This window comes from Lutzomyia longipalpis, chromosome 1 (genome assembly GCF_024334085.1).
Source record: "Lutzomyia longipalpis isolate SR_M1_2022 chromosome 1, ASM2433408v1".
Taxonomy (NCBI): Eukaryota; Metazoa; Arthropoda; class Insecta; order Diptera; family Psychodidae; genus Lutzomyia; species Lutzomyia longipalpis.
In genome coordinates this window covers 5,890,025-5,908,842 of record NC_074707.1, presented here as the reverse complement: position 1 = coordinate 5,908,842, position 18,818 = coordinate 5,890,025, and the positions used below count along the sequence as shown (strand labels likewise).

The window sequence follows — 18,818 nt, the reverse complement described above, 5'->3', positions numbered from 1 at the left end:
TAAAATATATATTTACTTAAGAATAAAATAGAAAAAAAAAATAATTGAAAATATTGAGAAAGTTTTTTTTTCGAAAATTATTGAGATGAAGCGGAAAAATTGCAGAAATGTCCATGGAGAAATGAGAGAGAAATGAGAGTTTCTCTGCACGTGATTTTTATTGGTACGCCTCTCTGTCATTTACCGCGTGTTGAAAAAAGCACGTTTTGTTTATTTTTTTCAACAAGCAAAAATGATTGCAAAAATTAAGAAAAGCAGTGCCGGTGTGAAGAAGAAGGAAGCCAAAGTAGTGAAGAAGGTAAAGAAGGCGCCGAAGAAAAGTATCAAAGTTGAGGCAGTTCCGGAAATTAAAGAGGAACCCACAGAAGCGCCCAAGAAACTGAAAGGCATCTCAAAGCGTTTCAATGTTGAGAAACCAGCAAAGAAACCTAAAATTGTAAGTTATTTTGCCACTATTATTAACTAAATTGTATGTCTAAAGATCCTTTTATTCATCCTGAACAGAAGAAGGAGGTTAAAGCTGAGGAAACTCCCGGTGTTGCTGCTAAAACTCCTGCCGATGTGAAGCCTCTCCGGAAAGGAAAACCAAACACCTTTGGAGTAGTCCAGATAAAATGTCTTCCACATGGATTTTTCGAGGAGCAGCTTCGGGAATTTTTCTCACAATTCGGAGCAGTTCACCGAGTACGTGTTAAACGATCCCTGAAAACGGGAAAGAGCACTGGAGTAGGATTTGTGGAATTCCGTGTTGCTGAAGTGGCTGAAATTGCTGCCCAAACAATGAATAACTACCTCCTGATGAAGAACATCCTGAAGACGAAGTACATTCCACCCGATAAGGTGACGCCCAACATTATGAAGAGTCGTGTGAAGGTAAAAGTTATCGATGGGCAGGAAGTTGTGCTTTCATCAACTATGGCTCGCCAGAGGAAGGCAATTGAAGTTTACAATGCACAACCCACGGAGGAAGCCATCAAGAAACGTCAGGAGAGATTTGAAAAGAAACTTGAGGCCAAGAAGCGAAAACTTGCAGAAGCAGGGATTTCTTTTGATGTTGAAAAAGTCATTAAGAGGACCAAAAAGAAGGTCACAGAGTCTCTTCCGGAAAAGAAAACTCCAGAGGAAGTAGCAGTTGAGTCAGAAGAGGAGGAAGATGGAGAAGACTCTGCTGAGGAAGTAGCTCCACCACCTAAGAAAGCGTCGGTGGCAAAGAAAGCCTCAAAAGCTAAGAAACTTAAAGAAAAACCCGAAAAGTTTGAGAAATTGCAGAAAAAAGTGACGAAGAAGAAGAAAACTCCCGAACTTTCCCCTCCAAAAGCTGCTCCTGTGGCTCCCAAGAAGCCCAAAAAGAAGGAATCGGTGAGTAAAGAAAACAAAAAGGGGTCAAAGGTGCTCAAGATGGGGCAGAAAAAGAGCAAAAAACTTGTTAAGAAATAAATAGAAATGAAATATATTTTTTTCAATCAATATAATTTGATTCTGGTGTTAAACTTTCTTCCTTTTCCGTGGATTTGGTTGAGGCTGCTCCATCTTTGCTTGCATTTTTCACCCTCTTCCATTTCATCCGACGATTCTGGAACCACACTTTTACCTAAAATGAAAAAAAAAAAAAGATTTTCTTATTGAAAAACTAAAATTATTAATAAAGATTGGAATAATTCTTTTTGTCGGTAGTTTTGGCAAAAGTGTAGGTAAGTTTGGTCAAACTGAAGGTAATACATATTTGGATTAAAGAGATAAAAAAGATAAAACCTTTTCAGAAAACATAAAAAAAAATATTCTAAAATAACATTTTTAATTAAATAGTAAGATGATGAAATTTTAAATCATTATTCTGCGATTAATTTCGCTCAATAAAATAAAATGAAAATAAGTATAAAATTACCTAGAGAAGGGCGGGGCAAAAAAAATCACTTAAGGGTTTGGAAAAAATTAAAAATATTATATTTCTTAAACAGATACAGCGTTTATAGCTCTTAGCTCTTTATTTAGGACATTTTACGCCCTACAACTCTCTTAGATTATTTTGTTCTATCTAGCTAAGAAATATGATATTTTGAGCTTTTTCTGATTCCTTAAGTGACTTTTTGCCCCGGTCTACTGACCAATTTTTTTTTGCCAAAAGAGTTCTTTTTTGCAAATCTGATGGAATATTAAGATCTTTCGAATTTCTTCTAAATCAGATGAATCAGATTGATTTACTCGGATTTTCCCAACTTTATTTTCACGAAATTCGAATAAATTCCATTAAAAGAAGAATTTTTAGAACTTTTTAAGTCTAATTTCAAGAATTTTGTTTGAGAACTGGTTTTTCTCTATGTATTCAATTTTTGAAGTTAGACTTCACGAAAATTTGAAGAGCTTCTAGGGGAAGTCTGAGTAAAAAATTTAAAATCACTAAATCGTTCAATTTTTGAACAAATCTTTAAAAATTAATTCACAAAACTCAGTTAAATGAAAAATAAATAAATCAATTTTTCTCACCTGCCTTTCGGTGAGGTCAAGCGCCACAGCAATCTCATATCGCCTTAATCTGGTCAAGTAGTTGGAATAATTGAACTCCGCCTCCAATTCTCGGACCTGAGACTTTGTAAATGCCGTCCTCTCCTTCCGATTTGCCGACATTTTACTCATATCTGCGATACAAAGCGGAAAATGACACAAATGGGCATTTATTAAAATTACATTTTTGATGATAAAATATCCTCTCGCTCTGGCAGCAAAAAGCACCGCCAAAGTGTTGAATCATTTAACTTAAATATCGCATCTGATTGTAATCATCTCAATCGAGTGATACGTCTTAATGATGGCACATAATTTATGCGATGGCTGTGTGTAAACAGAGAAGCGCGACAAAGATGAACTATTTGTGCATAAAACTCAATGAATTAACTAAATTAATCTTCCTTTCTGTTTTATTTTTGGCGGCATTGTGCGAATGAGAGAGTTTTACCTTTGGCCTTTCGATTAATTGCAATCTTCCTTCCTTTGTCCTCTGTTGCGTGATTTGATGAAGTATCCTGGAGGATTTCTTCGTCATTTGATTGATTCTCCTCAATCGCAGATTTATCTTCTGTGGTCCAAAATTCAGGCGTTGCTTCTCTTTCATTTGCCACAGAATCAATGGATTTGGTAGGATCGTCGTAGAATTGATTAGTTGATGATCTTTGGCAATTATTTTCAGGCACATCAAATTCATAATTGAACATTGGCTCAGAATTTGGGATGAATTTCAAGATATCCTCACTATTTGCAACACTTTCACTTGGGATGGCACAACGTTCTGTATCTGCTGAATTTTTCTCATAATACGGAGTCCCATTGAAGGCTGATAGCAAATAATTGCGATCAGTTAATGAGCCCCAATTGTAGTTGAAACTATTGAACACACTGTAGTAGTTGAGGAGATTTAATTTTTCCGAATTTTGTCCGCAGGATTCGTAGAAAAATCTCAAATTTCTCTCAGGTGATGGTAGAAAATTCCCAGAATTTGAGGAAGAAACGAAATTTTCACTTGATTCTGATTTATGAAAAATAATTCGCGAATGATCCATTTTAAAGGCAAAGAAAAGATGAAAATATTCCTCTCAAGAGATCACCGATCCTCACATGATCACGCACTGTATGCAAATGAGCAGCATCCCAACTGAGATGTCTCTCTTTAATCTCTTTCGGTGTCTATGTCTCCTCGAAATCTATCCGCAGCAAGATGATGTCCAATTGGATGTGGAAGATTTTTCGGTAGGCGTTTGCTTGTCCCAATCCCAAACGACTCTCATTGGTTTGATGTTGATTTTTACGTAAATTATTCTACTGAAAGATTAATTGAAGATTTTGTAGGAAGAAACGTCGCCATGGGAAGAAAGGAACGGCATTTATGGATAAATTTATTGCATCTCAAGGCGGGTGACTTGTGGGAAAATAACAATCGGAAGCCAAAATAAAAACAAAACACGATCAAATCTTTGTATGAAGAACGAGCGAACCCCACAGAGTTTATATGTAGTACCGAAGGGTAGCCCCATGCTTTTTGTAAACGAGTGCCGATGATCATGTTGTGGAAGATGGGCAATGCGATAAATCTCAAATCATGACAATATTTTTCATCTCATAAAAATTTCAATTGCGCTATTATTTTATTAAAAGGCAATCTCGCGATGAAGCTTAATCGTTTTACCAGGCACAAGCCGATGTGCTTTTTAAGAAGTGAAACCGTCAAATTGAGAATAAAATACATTCATTATGCTTTTTTTTTTAAATCTTCGCATTTTGTCCCAGAATTATATTGTTGAACATAATTCTCAGAGTTGCTTGGATTTTTTCGATCTTCTCTCGATGATCAATCTATTTTATTGAAAGAATAAATTCTTGTGGCGATGTATATTGATATTAATTAAATATTGATTTATTTTATTTCTTTTTAAAAAATCTTCTCGAAGTAACATAATTTTTAAAGAAATAATATGATTATAACATGAATTTTGTAGACGATCTTGTCACTAATATCTTTCAAGTTTCTTTTAAGTTAGTTAAAAAAAAGTTTAAAAAATAAAAACAATTATTTCGAAAAGTTGGAAAAGTAAATAGATAAATTAGATTGGCCTTACCAAAATAAGAAAATTCAATAAAACAAATTAGATTTTTTATGATCCTTATAGTTATTCTTTTAAAAACCTTCTAAAGAATTTAATTTTCGTGTGTAGGTATCATTTACTTGGGCTTAAAATATCCTAAAACTTAAAATTAAACTGTAAAAAAAATATTTTTCGTAATTCTTTGAAATAAGAATAATTTAATTATTTTAAGAAGTATTTATGAAAATAAATTGTTCTAATGCTTCTCGGAAGCTGCTTTTTAATCCTTTAGAAACCAACTAATAAAACTTTAAAAAAGGATCCTTTTTTTGTACTTTTTGTCACCAAAAAATGTTCAAAAAAATCATTCTCAGAGATTCTTTGCTCTAATTACTTGAAGACATAAATTAATTTAATTGCAATAAAGAAAATAATATTTTGCTTTTCTTTTCCCACAATTTCATCTTTTATAAGAAAAATTCCTTTCCGTTTCTTTGATTTCTCTCATCCGCTTTGATCGTATAGATATTTTTATCCAACAAATTTGTAACAAAATAGGATCCCTTTATTATTTCTGTGATATTTTCTCAGAGAGATTTATTTTTTACACAAAAATTTGACGTTGAGCTACTCCGGGGGCTTTAAAATGAAACACCTTGCGGAGGAATCGGAAACAGTCGCTATTTCTTTTAATTTTTGAGTGTCTCCTTTACATTTTACAACATCAGAGTGTAATCTTCAATATCTATGAGGCGATTTGGTGATTTATTAGTGGCAACATTGCAAGAGAATCAAGATAGTTGACTTGTTTAGTTGCTTGTCCTATATTGCCTCTCAAGTCAATCTTTGTCTTACAAATTTATCTTCATTCCCTGCAGAGAGAAATAGAGATAAAATTCCCCGTGGAGAGGCACTCCTTCACGCAATGTCTCATTTATCCCATTCATCCTCCGAAATATCCTTTTAGCTGTGATTTTTTTTTACGAAGAGTTTAAGGGTGAAAGAAAAAACGATCCCGACACGTGCAACGATCTTCCACACTTGCCATCATAAATATAATATTTAGTAGCTCGGGAGGTTATTGCGAGAAATTTCCCACATTATTGTGACGAGGAAAAATGTCACGGCAATTGAAAAGAAATCTTTTTAATTAGCTTCTCTTTCCTCAAACCAATTATCCACTTTGAATTCATCAAGCAATTTGTTCCATATCATTTTGAGTGTTCACTTTGTAGTTTGATTGATGGGCCTGTCAGTTAATCGGTTAATCATCAGAAAAAATCTTTTAAATGAAGATATTAGAATTTTCCATACTTTCTGGCGCAAATTTATGTGCTATGGCGGGAATTTTAAATGAATGTACTTCTCTCCTTGAGTCTCGATATGAATGAATGATTTTCATTCAATTAACATCACATCTCATCATTGTTAATTCATTCATTTGCGGGCAACGATAGGAAGGCAAAAGAAAAAGATGTTTGTGTGTGGTTTGAATGTGAAAATTTAAGCAAATGCATCTCTAATGCAATCCTCGGGATGTTGGTCACGTTGCTGTTCCTATTTGCTTTGCCACCAGCATACAGAGAGAGTGTCCTAAATCACATATTTATAGAATTCTTTATGGCATCCTGAAATATGAAACTTAAGTCCTTGTGAGGTATGCTTTTTCTGCATAGCTTGTATTTATTGACAAACTGTCTTCTCATTGAATGTGAAAGTGGAGATTGATTTATTCATAAGAGGAGCTCTGTGTCATGCTTCAAATAAGATGCTTCTGTCTCTAGACGCAGTGGCACCGCAGAGAAGACATCTCAAAGAATGCATTCAGATACAGAGATTTCTTCTTATTTCCCCAAATCATAGAAAATGTTGGTCTTACGAACATTTTCTTCTTTTATTGTCTCACAAAAAAGACGAAGAAATGTTTACTCCGAATTAATTAAACAAGAACTAAAAATGAATTCTGCCCACTGATGTGAAATAGTTTCTTTATACTGTACATAATTACGTCAATAAAAAATGACGTACTGCAACATCCGGAATTGTATGTTTTTCTTTTCCTAAAAATGTAATCCTTTCCGCCATGCAGATGTTTCAATTCAATTTGCGTCTTTGGCTTCCAATTTAACGTGGATATGTTATTCCTACACAGCACACTTTTATACTTTCCGCTCCATCAAACTTCACAATTGCATATCGATGGATGATCACTGAAGGCTCATTTCCCTTCTTCTTTTTTTTAAAGCATCTAAATGCAGCTACAAAAATATTCTCTTGTATCTTTTGGAGCATATGTAGGATGAAAAAAAAATGAACAAAACAGCCACATATTGAAGGAAGGAAAAAAATAAAGGACTGCAATTCAATACTGCATGGGAAAGGAATTGTATAGTTAAGAGAATGGGCACAAGAATAAATCATCTCCATCTCTCTGTGAGATCATTGTTAAATTGCTTTACATATTCCTCTGTTTTGTACTCCTTGTACTCATTCAGTTCATTGCATTAGATTTTCGATGTAAAAATGTAAAGGTACACTGAGAAAAAAATTAAAATTTTTTATGGGAATGCATTTTTTTTATTTTTGATAAATGAAAAAAAGTGCTAAAATCTTTAATTGAATCCTGTTTTTAGTTTTGGTTAATAACGGTTTTTTGAGAAGGTAGCAGGAAGAACCAGGCGTCTCCATCTCTATTTGGTATTTGAGTAGAAGATGGAGGCGACAAACTTGTTTTTTAGATCTAGACAGGAATCTAGATGATTCTATCTAAATTAATTGCCAATACCTAGCAAACGCCTAATCTTTAATAGAATTCTTTAAAGAAATGTTAATAAATCAAAGTCATATGATAAAAAATTGTCCTTAGCTTTTTAAGGACATTCCGAACTTACCTTAAAAGTACGATTTGTCCTAAAATAAATTATCTTATAAAGAATAATTATAAATTTTTATTCTTTAATCAAATTCGAAGCATATAAAATATAAAATTTGATCACCTGGCACACAAGGAACAAAAAAATTTTCTCTGAGTGTACAAGAAAAATCTCACCTAATAGATCATCCGTTGGATATTTTCTAAATCCCAATTCTTAAGCATTTGTTAATTTGCGTCTGACATCATTATAACATGACAGAAAATAGACCATTTCATTTATTAATAGTTTAAATATTTCTCGCTGAAGTCTAGGATGATTATTATTGTGACGTCTCGTTAAATAACTCAGATGACTCCACCTGTTGCCCTTCTTACACACAGTGATATCAAGTTCAGCTAAAAATACAAAATGCTGTAATAGTTACAGCAAGAGAGAGGTAAAGAAAAATTGGCGAATCAACAGATTGCCATCAGGATATTTTGTTATGTCGGTTGTATTTGCTTTTATTTATAGTCTGGGGAGAATTGATTCAATATCTGCGAATTGATGGCTCTCTTTTCACGGTGCTTATGTGCGTGACTCAACATCCCACATGAAGTATGAAAATCTCTCAAAGTATTTAATGATGTGTTGCATATATGATTACGAATTGGCACCCATTTGGCGATGTATTTACTTTGCATTAATGCAATTAATTAATCACACATGTGGGACTCTTTATGCAACAATTTCACACATTTCGATTCACATTGTTTGCCTGCTTAATCATATTTTAAATGCTAATTTGTATAAGATTCATTTATACATCTTCATTTATTCGTTATGTATGTATATAGTAGCGGCGCCATTCATCATAAAACATTGATGGTTTAGAATTTAAATTTACCTACACTTCCTCTGGCACTCTCGGTGTCTTCTTTCTCAGCTCTCAAATGTGATTTAATACCAAAATTACAGTCCTCCCTGCTCTCCCTAACTAAATTGCAAGATAAGTGCCGTGATTTATAAGTCACAAAAATTGCTTCTCGACTTGCTCCTCAAAAAATAAATGTATCCAGCTTCCACGGTGCATTGCGTGTGGTAAATAAAGCTGATGATGGCTTCATTCAATGTTTTTTTTTGCGTAGCGAATGTTGGTTTAACATGCATCAAAGAAGACGACGTCAAAAGGGAAAATGATGATCATGGAGAGGCTGTAAAAAATGCAACCAAAAGTCTTTTGCTTATTTTTTTATTCGATCTTCATTTTTGAAGAAGAAACAAACAATTTAAAAATTGCCATGACTCTCAATGGAGAAGAGATAGAATTCTTCGACGTATTCCAATTCGTGATATACGCGCGCAGCAATCTATTACATTAATGGGACCATTTGCATAATCCGGCAGATATTAAAGAGAATTATTTAGATATAAAATCGTGACTTTTTACAAAAGTCTTGTTCAAAATTTTTTTATTTTTTTTTACTGCCAACTTGTGGAGAATTCTCTTTTTGTCAAATTGGATTAGGCTTTATGTGCAAAATGTCAAGGGTAAATATATAGGCAATTGATGACCCATCCACGGTGTGTAAGATCATTTGGATAAGTTTAGAAATTTCAGCAAGTGTTTGCAGTTTTGATGATTCAAAGACACAACTTTGTGAAATTCACAAGAAGAAGCCTTTTGTCAAAGACTCCACCTACAGAACTTATTCATTCATACAGTAGTATACGATAAGGCCACAAAAATTTACACAATTGCTCATCATGTGGCTTTTACAAAACCATTCCCGTACCCGCAATAGCGTCGCATGTTGTTGGTTCACAATCACGTCATGGTGAGAGCATTTTGGGCTGGACAATGTGACTTCTTGAATTTATTAATAAATCGCTTTTTGACTTTGACTTTTGATGGTTGAGCCAATATTGACCCAAAGACGCGCTCAATTGTCGTTTTTTTCCGAGTTTCCTACACATCACATTATTTTTCTTGGTCGTAAATGCCAATCACACAGAGTTAAAATAATCATAAAAAGATCATTCGGTAATCTATTTATTTTACAATTTCAAACACTCGTTTTCCACCCAATTGCGTATACCGCTGCCAAAATGTTTAACTTGTAATTTGTACATGAGTTACTCTCAGAGGTTGAAGAGAGAAAAAAACATGATCTTCACTGCTGGAGATATCAATCAGAGCTAATGTAATTGACACATTACCATTTCTAGTGCGCGCGGACTTTGATGGGCCCTCGACCATGGAAACCCCTCTATTGGCTAAATTTCATTTTTATTTGAGAGAAACAAAAGTCATGTGATTAACATACACAGCTTGTGGTAACATGGATCAGAAACATTTTGAAAGATTGAGCTACTTACAAGGAAATGTTTTCTATTTTTTATTAATATGGGGAAGGAGAAGGTTGGCCTGAGCAGAGTTTAAGTTAAAGTTTATTGAATAATGTAGAGAAAAAATAATATTGCCCCTTTTCAACGGAAAAAGGGATAGTTTTTAAAGCTCCTTTGGAACTGATTTACGGCTCATCTTACTCTATATATTACAGTTTCGTTAAAGAACTGTTCAATGTTCGTCATATATATCTTTCTAGAACATAAATTCATCAAAAATAAATCTCTTAATATCTTTGTTTTATTTTTGATTTATCTCAACAAAAAAAGCTTCATTCTGAGCTTTTTAACGTGAATAATTTACGACTGACTTAACCCTATATATTTGCGTTGAAAAAACTATTTTTTTACCCTCCCTATTATATTTATTTTTCAACAACATAAATTCATAAATAATAAATTTACGAAATATCAGAATAATTTCCCTTTCAACTTTGCGAGAAAAGTTGGTAAACATTCAACTTTCCCCTCATAGAAAAAAAGCAAAAACATTACATAGAGAGCAAATCGATACATCCTGCGGGGAACTATCTCAAATGACCTCATTTTTGGAGGGGTGAAAAATTGCTGGAATTGTTTTTATTGCAATGTTTGAGTCTTGTGGCGCCTGCGAAGACAATCCGAGCCAACCCCAAGTAGAAATTTCTATTCTGTCGATGGCCAAGATGAACTTGTGACCTACATAACAATTTTCTTTATGCGACAATTTCCTCATCAAATTGATTATGTCCCAAAGACATGACGTGAGGCAGCTGACGTTGGGGAATTCAAGAAAATTATAACTTGTCTGTTGTCGAGATTGAGTAGTAAATTAATGACTTTCTGGACATTTTAGGTGCCCTAAAAAGGGTCCTAAAGCAAAATTCTATAAATTTTCTTTTATAGTTCCTCTTAAAGCTTTTTCTCTGCCACCTTGCGCAAGATTTGTCTTCTCTCCATAATTTTTCCGCGACGTCTTATTTGCCTCCCTACAGTAGTAATGTATTTGATTTATGTAGATAGCACTAAACCAACCATAAATTCATAAATAAAGAAATTAAAAAAGAAAAAGAACCAACTCACGGAAGGGAAACATTGTTTGAGCGAGCATAAAATGTTGTAATGTTCCAACAAAGAATTTCCACCTTCTTATGATGTCATCCAACACAGTGTTATCAGACAACAAAAGTAATTTCACTATTTCTGAGTCAACTGATAAGTTTATTTATATAATTCAGGAAATTTCCAAGAATACCCACTGAGGTAGAAGTTTGTTGATTACCTACCTTTTATAATGAAAGATACCGCCATTGCGTCCTTTTGTTCCCATTAAATCCATCTAAATTTAGTTATTTATCACTTCTCCTTCGCGAAATAGCAAAACATAGTTAATGAACCGGTAGAGGGTGTCTCAATAAAAATGTTTATTAAATGGAAATAATTTTGATTGATGTACTTTGATTTATTATAATAGAATTTAGGGATTTTGTTAGATGAATGCGTGCTATTTGTGAGCTTCTCTTACTTTGTATCTTAGTAATAATTGATATGGTCAGTTGTTGTGTAAGTTCAAGAGGTTTTTAGGGTTATTACGATGAGCTAAGACGATGGTGGAAGCGTAAAATCAAATCAAAGTTAAAAGGAAAATCAAAATTACTTTGCAAAGCTTTTTATTGCATGAGAGAATTTTCCAGCATTTTTTTGGATCTTCACGATTCTAACTTTAAACTGATCTAGAAAATTCAATTTTAAGCAAAAATCTTGAAATTTTATGAAACCCATAAACTTTTCTTTTAACTAAATCTTTTAGATTTTTATTAAAATAAAAACTTTATAAACCATTGTAAAACAATCAAAGACATCAAAGAGAATTTGCTAAACGTACAATCTGGGTTAATCATTCTTCTTAATAAAATGAGCGCCCAACATGAGACACCCGATACATCGTACCCACAACAGTACATGAACTCTTTATCTTTCCACACACGATGTCTCAAAAAACATATTGATGACATCATCCGGAAATGTTATTTATATCACATATTGATTGTTTCACATTAAATATAGAAGTATTATTGCTCGCAGAAGCCTAAGACTGCAGCAATGAATGTCTTTTGCGTTTTTATGGTGAGCTAATTTATGAAACGACCATACATCCTCCTATTTGTCAACCAAAGCGCCATGAGGCAGAGGTGATAAATTTCTTTTTGAACAGAGAGTCAAAAACCCAATTATCCGCGAAATGTGTCTGTGCAAAGCCTGATGGAACAATGCCATATAGAACATGCGAGACTTTGCATATAATAAAGTTGTGAAAATTATATTGATTGTTCGGACATTAGGCATTCACACGACAATTTTGTTTACAAGGCTTGTGGGGAACTTTTTCGCAGTTGGTTGATATTTATCGGTGACACGGGACGACTTCCTCGGGGCCCTTATGATGCCACGCATAGACTACGTTGCGGGAAGAAACTCCATGAATGAATGGACGTATACAGATGTGGAGGAATTAAAATAAACCCAACAGACAAATGACTTTATGCTCCAGAATATTGTTTGCTTTGACTCCTCTCAGATACCGACACTATTGCATGGTTTAGAGGACTTCTTCTGGAGATTCTGTTGCATCTTTTAGCATAAGCTAAGAAAAATTCTAGTATGTAAATATTTTGTTCCTTTTAAAAATAAACTCAAAAATAGAAATATTCAAACTGATAAATTGACCTTATTCTCATTCTTAGAAGTCTGCGTAAAATGCTTCGAAAACAGAATGATTTTTAAATGATTCTGTGGCGTGATCTGGGTGATTTTGTAGATCACAGAGATCACGCATATTCCCTCGAGGCATCTCCTTTCAATGTTGCTATTAAAGGGCTTCAGAATGTATTTTTTCATCGCATCCTCCATTGGCGGAGAGTTTTGAAAGAGAAAGCATAATTATTCCTCCGCGTACTTGAATATGTGTGAATGTGTTTTAAAATTAGAAAATATATTTTTTTTTCTTTATTTTAAAAAGAACGCCACATAAACAATAACAGTGTGTATGCTTCCAATATTCCTCAAGGAATTTCTTTTGGTGCGCTCATGCTCAAAATTTCTTTCCCAAGGCAGGCAGAGAAAATACTTGGAATACCCCATCGTGTGCACACATAGCTAATTAAATTAAAATCATTTAAAAAATTTAACAATATATTGACCAAGTATGGACCAGACTTAAGAGACTAACCGCCATTACCACCAGCATTCTTCTCATTTCTGTTATACAATCTGCTATTCCACATCCAAAGCTCTTTGAGGCATGAAACTGGAAGATTTATGGGATTTAGTGGAGCTACTCTCAAGGACAGACACTCTGCATTCACGAACATCACGGTGATTTTAGCCCAAACAGTGTTAAAATGTTTTATTTTTCTTCTACGCGTCTGCGCTTCCAAAAATTATTCAACTTTTTTACTATTTAACATCACGTCAGCTAAATTTTAATGGACCCTGTTTTATTATTTAATTCACGCCTAATGGCATAAATTCATCCTACACACCAAGTAGAGCATCCATCAGGATTGCCCAGGAGTTTCAAGCAGCTGCTCCCACAATTGAATAGTTTAGCTTCATTGTCGAATTTGTGCGTCACACGTTGTTTGATTTAATTGTTGGCAGATGAATGCGTGCGGAGGATAAGTTTGTAGTTCAACTCCATTCAGATCAATTGGTCAGGGAGGGTGGTGCGTAATTGTTAACCTCCTGACTCTTTGGATAATCTCATAAATCAATGAAGATTTGACGGGGAGAGAGCATAATGCCACAGCTATTTCAACAATTGGAATGTAATTAAATCACCCGCATATTTTGGGAAAGAGGTCTTTTATTGAGTTGTCTGGATTTCTATGTAAAAGGGAAAAATTTATGTGAAAGGAATGAATTTAATACAAATTGTTAATATTAAATTACCGTAACGATGTTAATCTTTATTTTTATGCTCTACAGTAGCTTAAAATTGAAACACCTACTGGATGAAAAACATTGAAGTGAAACTGATATTTCCAGTTGATTTTTATTGCTATTTTAGAATTGATTAGAATTCTTTACTTTTCTGAATATAAATGTTCGATTTAAATCCTACTGGAAGGTAATTAAATTCCTAATGAAAACTTAGAAAAGAATCGGAAATAATCTCTTAAAATAAGAGAATTTTTTAAGGATTTATTCATCTCTATTCTAGCATGAAAAGCTGCTTTAAAGAATAATGAAAATTAAATATTTTTACCACATTTGAGTTAAGAATGCAGTTTGAACCACACCTGTCTTACTCTTTATCGATTAACCAATCCAAATACGAGAAAAGAGGGAAAAGAGTCAAAGAAATCATTCTATTGGCTGACTTCCCCTTTAATTTCTCAAAATCTTTCAAGCTCATTTTCAAATAAAACTCGCAATCTTAGTACAATTCTAGTCTTAAATATTTTTACCGTGTTCAGAATTAGCATGTAATTAGAACTACCCCTACTTCTTTGCTCAAATAAACGGTTAACCAATCAAAAGCGATTAAAGAGGGGAAGTAGTCCAACGGCTGTTTCTATTGGTTGTTTCCCCTTCATTTCCTTAAAATCCTAACCGGGATAAATTAAATTAAAATTTTCAATCTTAAGACAAAATATCTTTAAAAATTTTTATATTTAAATTTATCTTATCTTCTAATAAGAATTTCTAAAAAATTCCACAATTAACCAAATAGACCACACGGCAACTAAATTTCTCGAGTGGAAGGTCTTACCTCTACAATAATTCTGAAGGAAAATTGAAAAATTCAACATATGTGGCTATCTATATATCTATATATATTTAGAATCTCCATCTGGGAAGGAAGAATAAGAAGAAAAAAAAACTTTCACAGAGTCTGGCACCCATTCGCATGTTTTCTCTCCGTATTGTACCTTTCTAAATAATCCACCCAGAGAGCAATATTTTAATTCACTTTACATGAAACGCGTGTAGTCGTCCGAGGAATAATTCCCATTTGGCTTCTCACAAATGTAGTATAGTGTGGCTGCGCGAGTATGTCTGGCGAGCTATAAAATAATTTGTGTTGGTTGGCATCGGGTTTCGTATGGTTCTGAAATTCACTGTGCTCAGTTGAATCGGGCTCCTCGTTGGAATCAGTTGTGCGATAGATACGGTCGCGGTCGCGAGTTCGCCGCTTAGTTTGCGGCAGTGTGTTTAACTCTGTGACCTTTTTGCCATCTAAAGAAAAATTCTTCCAGAACATCCAGAAGAAGAGAATTCTGTGTCTGGGAAGAAGACTTCTTCGTGTGTTCATTATTCAATTATTTTTTTTTGTTTTTATAATTCAACAAACAATTCTGTATGCCTCGTTGCATTTTTTCGTGTGCAACACACCAACTGACAATTTTTCAAGTTTAACGTGCCAGTGTTAATTTTAAAAAAAATTTGACTACCTCGCCTGTAAATATCTTTGAGGATTTTTCATTCACTTTCAATCACCTCATCACACCCGATATAATTCACCCAAAGTTGGCAGGAGGTTTCAGTTTTAATTTAATCACCTTGCTAAACATTCGCCTTTTTATTTGGGGAGCCAAAGAGACCCCGCGTGTGTTGGAAAGAAAAATAAAAAAAAAATTGAGGAAAATCCGGTGGAGTCTTGCATGACTGAAGTTCATTTGCCGGTGAATTGTATGATATTTTCGCAGGCCTTTTACCTACATTCATTTTCAATTTTGTGCTGAAATATAAATGAGTTCAAGAATGACTTCTAAGACACACCATACACCGAAAGACACTCAAGAATATACTTTGTTGAGAAATTGTAACTAAATTGTGTACGAATAATAATAATATATGAGGAGTTCATTGACTCATTTCCATATAGTTTTCAACTTCATTCAATGAATTCAATTTTCAATGTGGTGCGCCTAACATGGAGAATCAATAATTTTGCCACAACTCAAGTGTTTGGGCACCACCGCTCAATATATTTTATTTATATTATTAAAAGCAATTGATTTTCGCGCGCGAAAACTCTTCCGCCACGACAATTTCAACAAGAATTAGAAAATAAAAATAAATGTGAGACAGCAGTTTATTTTTAATTCGCGCATTTTGTTCGGTAGTATGTATGTGGTCCCTATGCGAGGAAACTCGTTTATGCAAATTGAAAGTGATACTCACCAAAAGTGAGATGATCAGCATAAATATCGTCTTCCACATTAAAAATCGGATTCCTTCGCTTCTTTAACTTATCATTTTTACCGTGTCTGTGATTTTTTTTGCAAAAGAAATATTTCAGCGATGATACAAGGCTTAAGTCATGCCAGTGTCTAAATATTAGATTAATTTTTTCGTTGGTGGTAAATGAAACGGTGCGTTCATTCGGATGTTTAATTAATTTATCTTTTGAGAAAAAATATCTTTTCGGTTTTGTGATTTTAAAAGAACATTTTTTATTGATAAAAATTTTTTAAAGGGTTAATTTTCACAGTTTGTTTAAAAATTTTAATACTTTCTGCTGAAATCTGGAGTCAATAATTAAAGTTCTAGAATTCTTAAAAAAAAAAGAAGAATTCTTAAAGAAGCATAAGAATTCTAATTTTACTGATATAAAAATTTACTTCTTTTATTAAAGAATTCTTACCTTTTATCTTACCTTTTAATTATTTAATTTTCTAATTTTCTATCGTTTATTTTTTCCTTTAAATTATTTTCTATAAAAAAAATTTTAAAAAGTCCTTAAAGAACATGGATATTAAACTCAACAATCTATTAGAATAAGCCCTCAAATGCTTATAAGAAGACTCCATTAAAAATTTGAATTAAAAAATATCATAGGTGTTAAATCCTTGACACACAAAAATATTCATCTCTCACAAGATCGTAAAATTTATGTAAATAAAGGAAAAAGAACATCCGGAGTGAGAACAACGTGTTTAATATTTTGCAAAAGACAAGAAAAATTAAAGTGATATATTGCTTTTCATCCACTTCGAAATACGAGGCACTATAATGCTCTAAATACCAGAGTTTTGTGCCAAAATTTCATTTTCACAATATCATGTGAATGTTGAATCATTTTTTTTTTCTTCTCCTTTTTTTTTCATTTCACTTGATGAGAAAGTTCTGAATATCCTAAAAGATATCTGTTCTGTGGCTTTCATGCCGGTCTTTCTGCACAAGAGAGACTATTCAAAATGCGCTAATTCGTCGTCATAAACATATGGTCTGGCCCCGGCTTATGTGAATAATACCAGAAAAAAGCGACATTAAATCGTTAAATTAAATTCATTCACGAATGTGTTAAAAGGCGGTTTCATGACAACATGAGTTCATTCAGTGATTTTTTTCTTCTTCTTCTCTTCAACACTTTCTAGGATGATGATGGTGCATTTGTAAATTAGAATTCTCAGCGACGTCTATCAACTAGCTAATTACATTTAGGCCTATATGAGAGTGTTGTACGTACACATAATAGCCTAAGGAGCAACGAAATACCAATTAAAGTGCATTAATTATACAGCAGAGTGACATCTTCACATCTTTTTTTCTGCCAACAACTCAATACGTTGTGTTGAAAATTTTCTACTATGCCAGCAAAAATGATGGAGGGCGGATATATCAATGAAGGTATGTTTCAACAACAAATAATGTTTTTTTTAGTTTATATAGCTTCATTATATATTGAGGAAGATTTGCATATAAAATTCAATTCTGTCTCACCACACACAATTACGCCAGAATGGTGTGTGCGTGCAGTATAATATATTTGCAAAAAAAAACTTTGGATGCCCCACGAAAATGTGTCTCGTAAAAATTTATTTAAATTAATACGATATGGGAGCGAAAAAAGTGCTAATTGTTTCCTCAATAAAGTTGAAGGTTAACAATTTCATCATCAAGAATGCACTCATAGTGACAAAATTATCTGCACACGAACGAGGGTGGGGAGGAATCATTATTCTTACTTTAAACATAGTCATTTCAAGCTGTTTTGTATTTTATTTGAGACAAATTTACACCCACAAAAAATGCAAACAAACAGATATTTCTTAGACAAATATTGTTCATAACTTTCCATGACATTTTTCCTCATTTTTCGCGCTCCATTTTATCGCACATTTATACATTTTTTCTCCTACACCATTTAAAACGAAAAAAAAGAAGAACTAAATGTAATTTATATTATATCTTTTGGTATATTTTTCTTGCGCACACAAAGACTTGGATCCTGTTGTTGATTCTGATGAAGGTAATAATTAATATGATCTTTTGTCCACACAATGTGACTCAAGTTTACTTTGCGCTGTAGTCAAACAGTACGTCACCCATAAATTCATCAATTCCCCCACTTGTGGGATTTTCGCAAAAAATTCTCATCTCAATCAAACCCAAAATGATGCCATCGCCGCTGGGAGTTCAGTGGAGCATATGGCAGAGTTTTGATTTGATTATTATGTAGTGCAATCACAATTTATGTACTCCACATTCGTCACCATAAATTGTTCCATTTTTTGTTGCACAAATTAGTACATATCAATATTGTGGGGAGACCTTAGAAGCACATTATTGTACATTTATTCACACAGCAAGTGGGTACAATCAATTAGCATTTGTGCGTTAATTTGATAGAAAATCGCCAAAAGCCTGCAAAGAAGAGCCTGTGCGTTGTGTTACTGTGTCACTAAGCTATATGTCCCATTACATCACATTCAATTGTGCACATGAATGTTTTATTGCCACACAAGGGGGAGACATTTCCTGCGGGTGGTGTACAATATTCTTTTTTTTTTGATAAAATAAATTATTAAATCAGCGACAAACTCAAAAGCAAAAAGATTGGATAATTTTTTCCAAGAAAGCGTTGAGAATTATATTTTTTAAAGGATATTCTATGCATATAGAATCTTTTAAAAGCTTTTGATTCTGTGTGTCGTATTCAGTGATTGATCTTAAGAAAAAGCAAGAATAAATCTATGCTTTATATCCCCAA

General features: G+C 33.4%; 3 protein-coding genes across 5 annotated transcripts in view; 2 read left to right on the top strand and 1 right to left on the bottom strand.

Annotated features, from left to right (window-relative positions):
* Window positions 1-180: 180 nt before the first annotated feature.
* On the top strand, window positions 181-1,472 carry LOC129786684 (MKI67 FHA domain-interacting nucleolar phosphoprotein-like). The gene is made up of 2 exons (XM_055821856.1): window positions 181-436; window positions 505-1,472. The coding sequence occupies exons 1-2, from the start codon at window positions 233-235 to the stop codon at window positions 1,435-1,437; spliced, it is 1,137 nt and encodes a 378-aa protein (XP_055677831.1). The 5' UTR covers window positions 181-232; the 3' UTR covers window positions 1,438-1,472.
* On the bottom strand, window positions 1,460-13,188 carry LOC129786864 (homeobox protein Hox-C6-like). Its single transcript, XM_055822112.1, has 4 exons — window positions 13,047-13,188; window positions 2,954-3,520; window positions 2,485-2,636; window positions 1,460-1,591 (listed from the first exon to the last, which is right to left on the bottom strand). Exons 1-4 carry the CDS (start codon window positions 13,186-13,188, stop codon window positions 1,460-1,462), a joined length of 993 nt encoding a protein of 330 aa, XP_055678087.1.
* A 1,727-nt stretch (window positions 13,189-14,915) lies between these two features.
* Window positions 14,916-18,818, top strand: part of LOC129786650 (aminopeptidase N) — a 31,746-nt gene continuing 27,843 nt past the window's right edge. The window contains exons 1-3 of one of the 3 annotated variants that reach the window (XM_055821794.1): window positions 14,916-15,280; window positions 17,203-17,455; window positions 18,048-18,077. In XM_055821794.1, coding sequence (XP_055677769.1) covers window positions 17,416-17,455; window positions 18,048-18,077 — 70 coding nt within the window. In that variant the 5' untranslated portion in view covers window positions 14,916-15,280; window positions 17,203-17,415. The remainder of the gene's footprint in view (window positions 15,281-17,202; window positions 17,456-18,047; window positions 18,078-18,818) is intronic. The other 2 variants (XM_055821793.1, XM_055821795.1) reach the window with 2 other exon arrangements.

Coding starts and splice junctions, on each gene's coding strand:
- LOC129786684 (XM_055821856.1), top strand. CDS start 233: ATGATTGCAAAAATTAAGAAAAGCAGTGCCGGTGTGAAGAAGAAGGAA. Junction 437..504: donor CAGCAAAGAAACCTAAAATT/GTAAGTTATTTT, acceptor CATCCTGAACAG/AAGAAGGAGGTTAAAGCTGA.
- LOC129786864 (XM_055822112.1), bottom strand. CDS start 13,188: ATGTTCGTGAATGCAGAGTGTCTGTCCTTGAGAGTAGCTCCACTAAAT. Junction 3,521..13,046: donor GAATGCTGGTGGTAATGGCG/GTTAGTCTCTTA, acceptor TTCATAAATCAG/AATCAAGTGAAAATTTCGTT. Junction 2,637..2,953: donor AATTAATCGAAAGGCCAAAG/GTAAAACTCTCT, acceptor TTTGTATCGCAG/ATATGAGTAAAATGTCGGCA.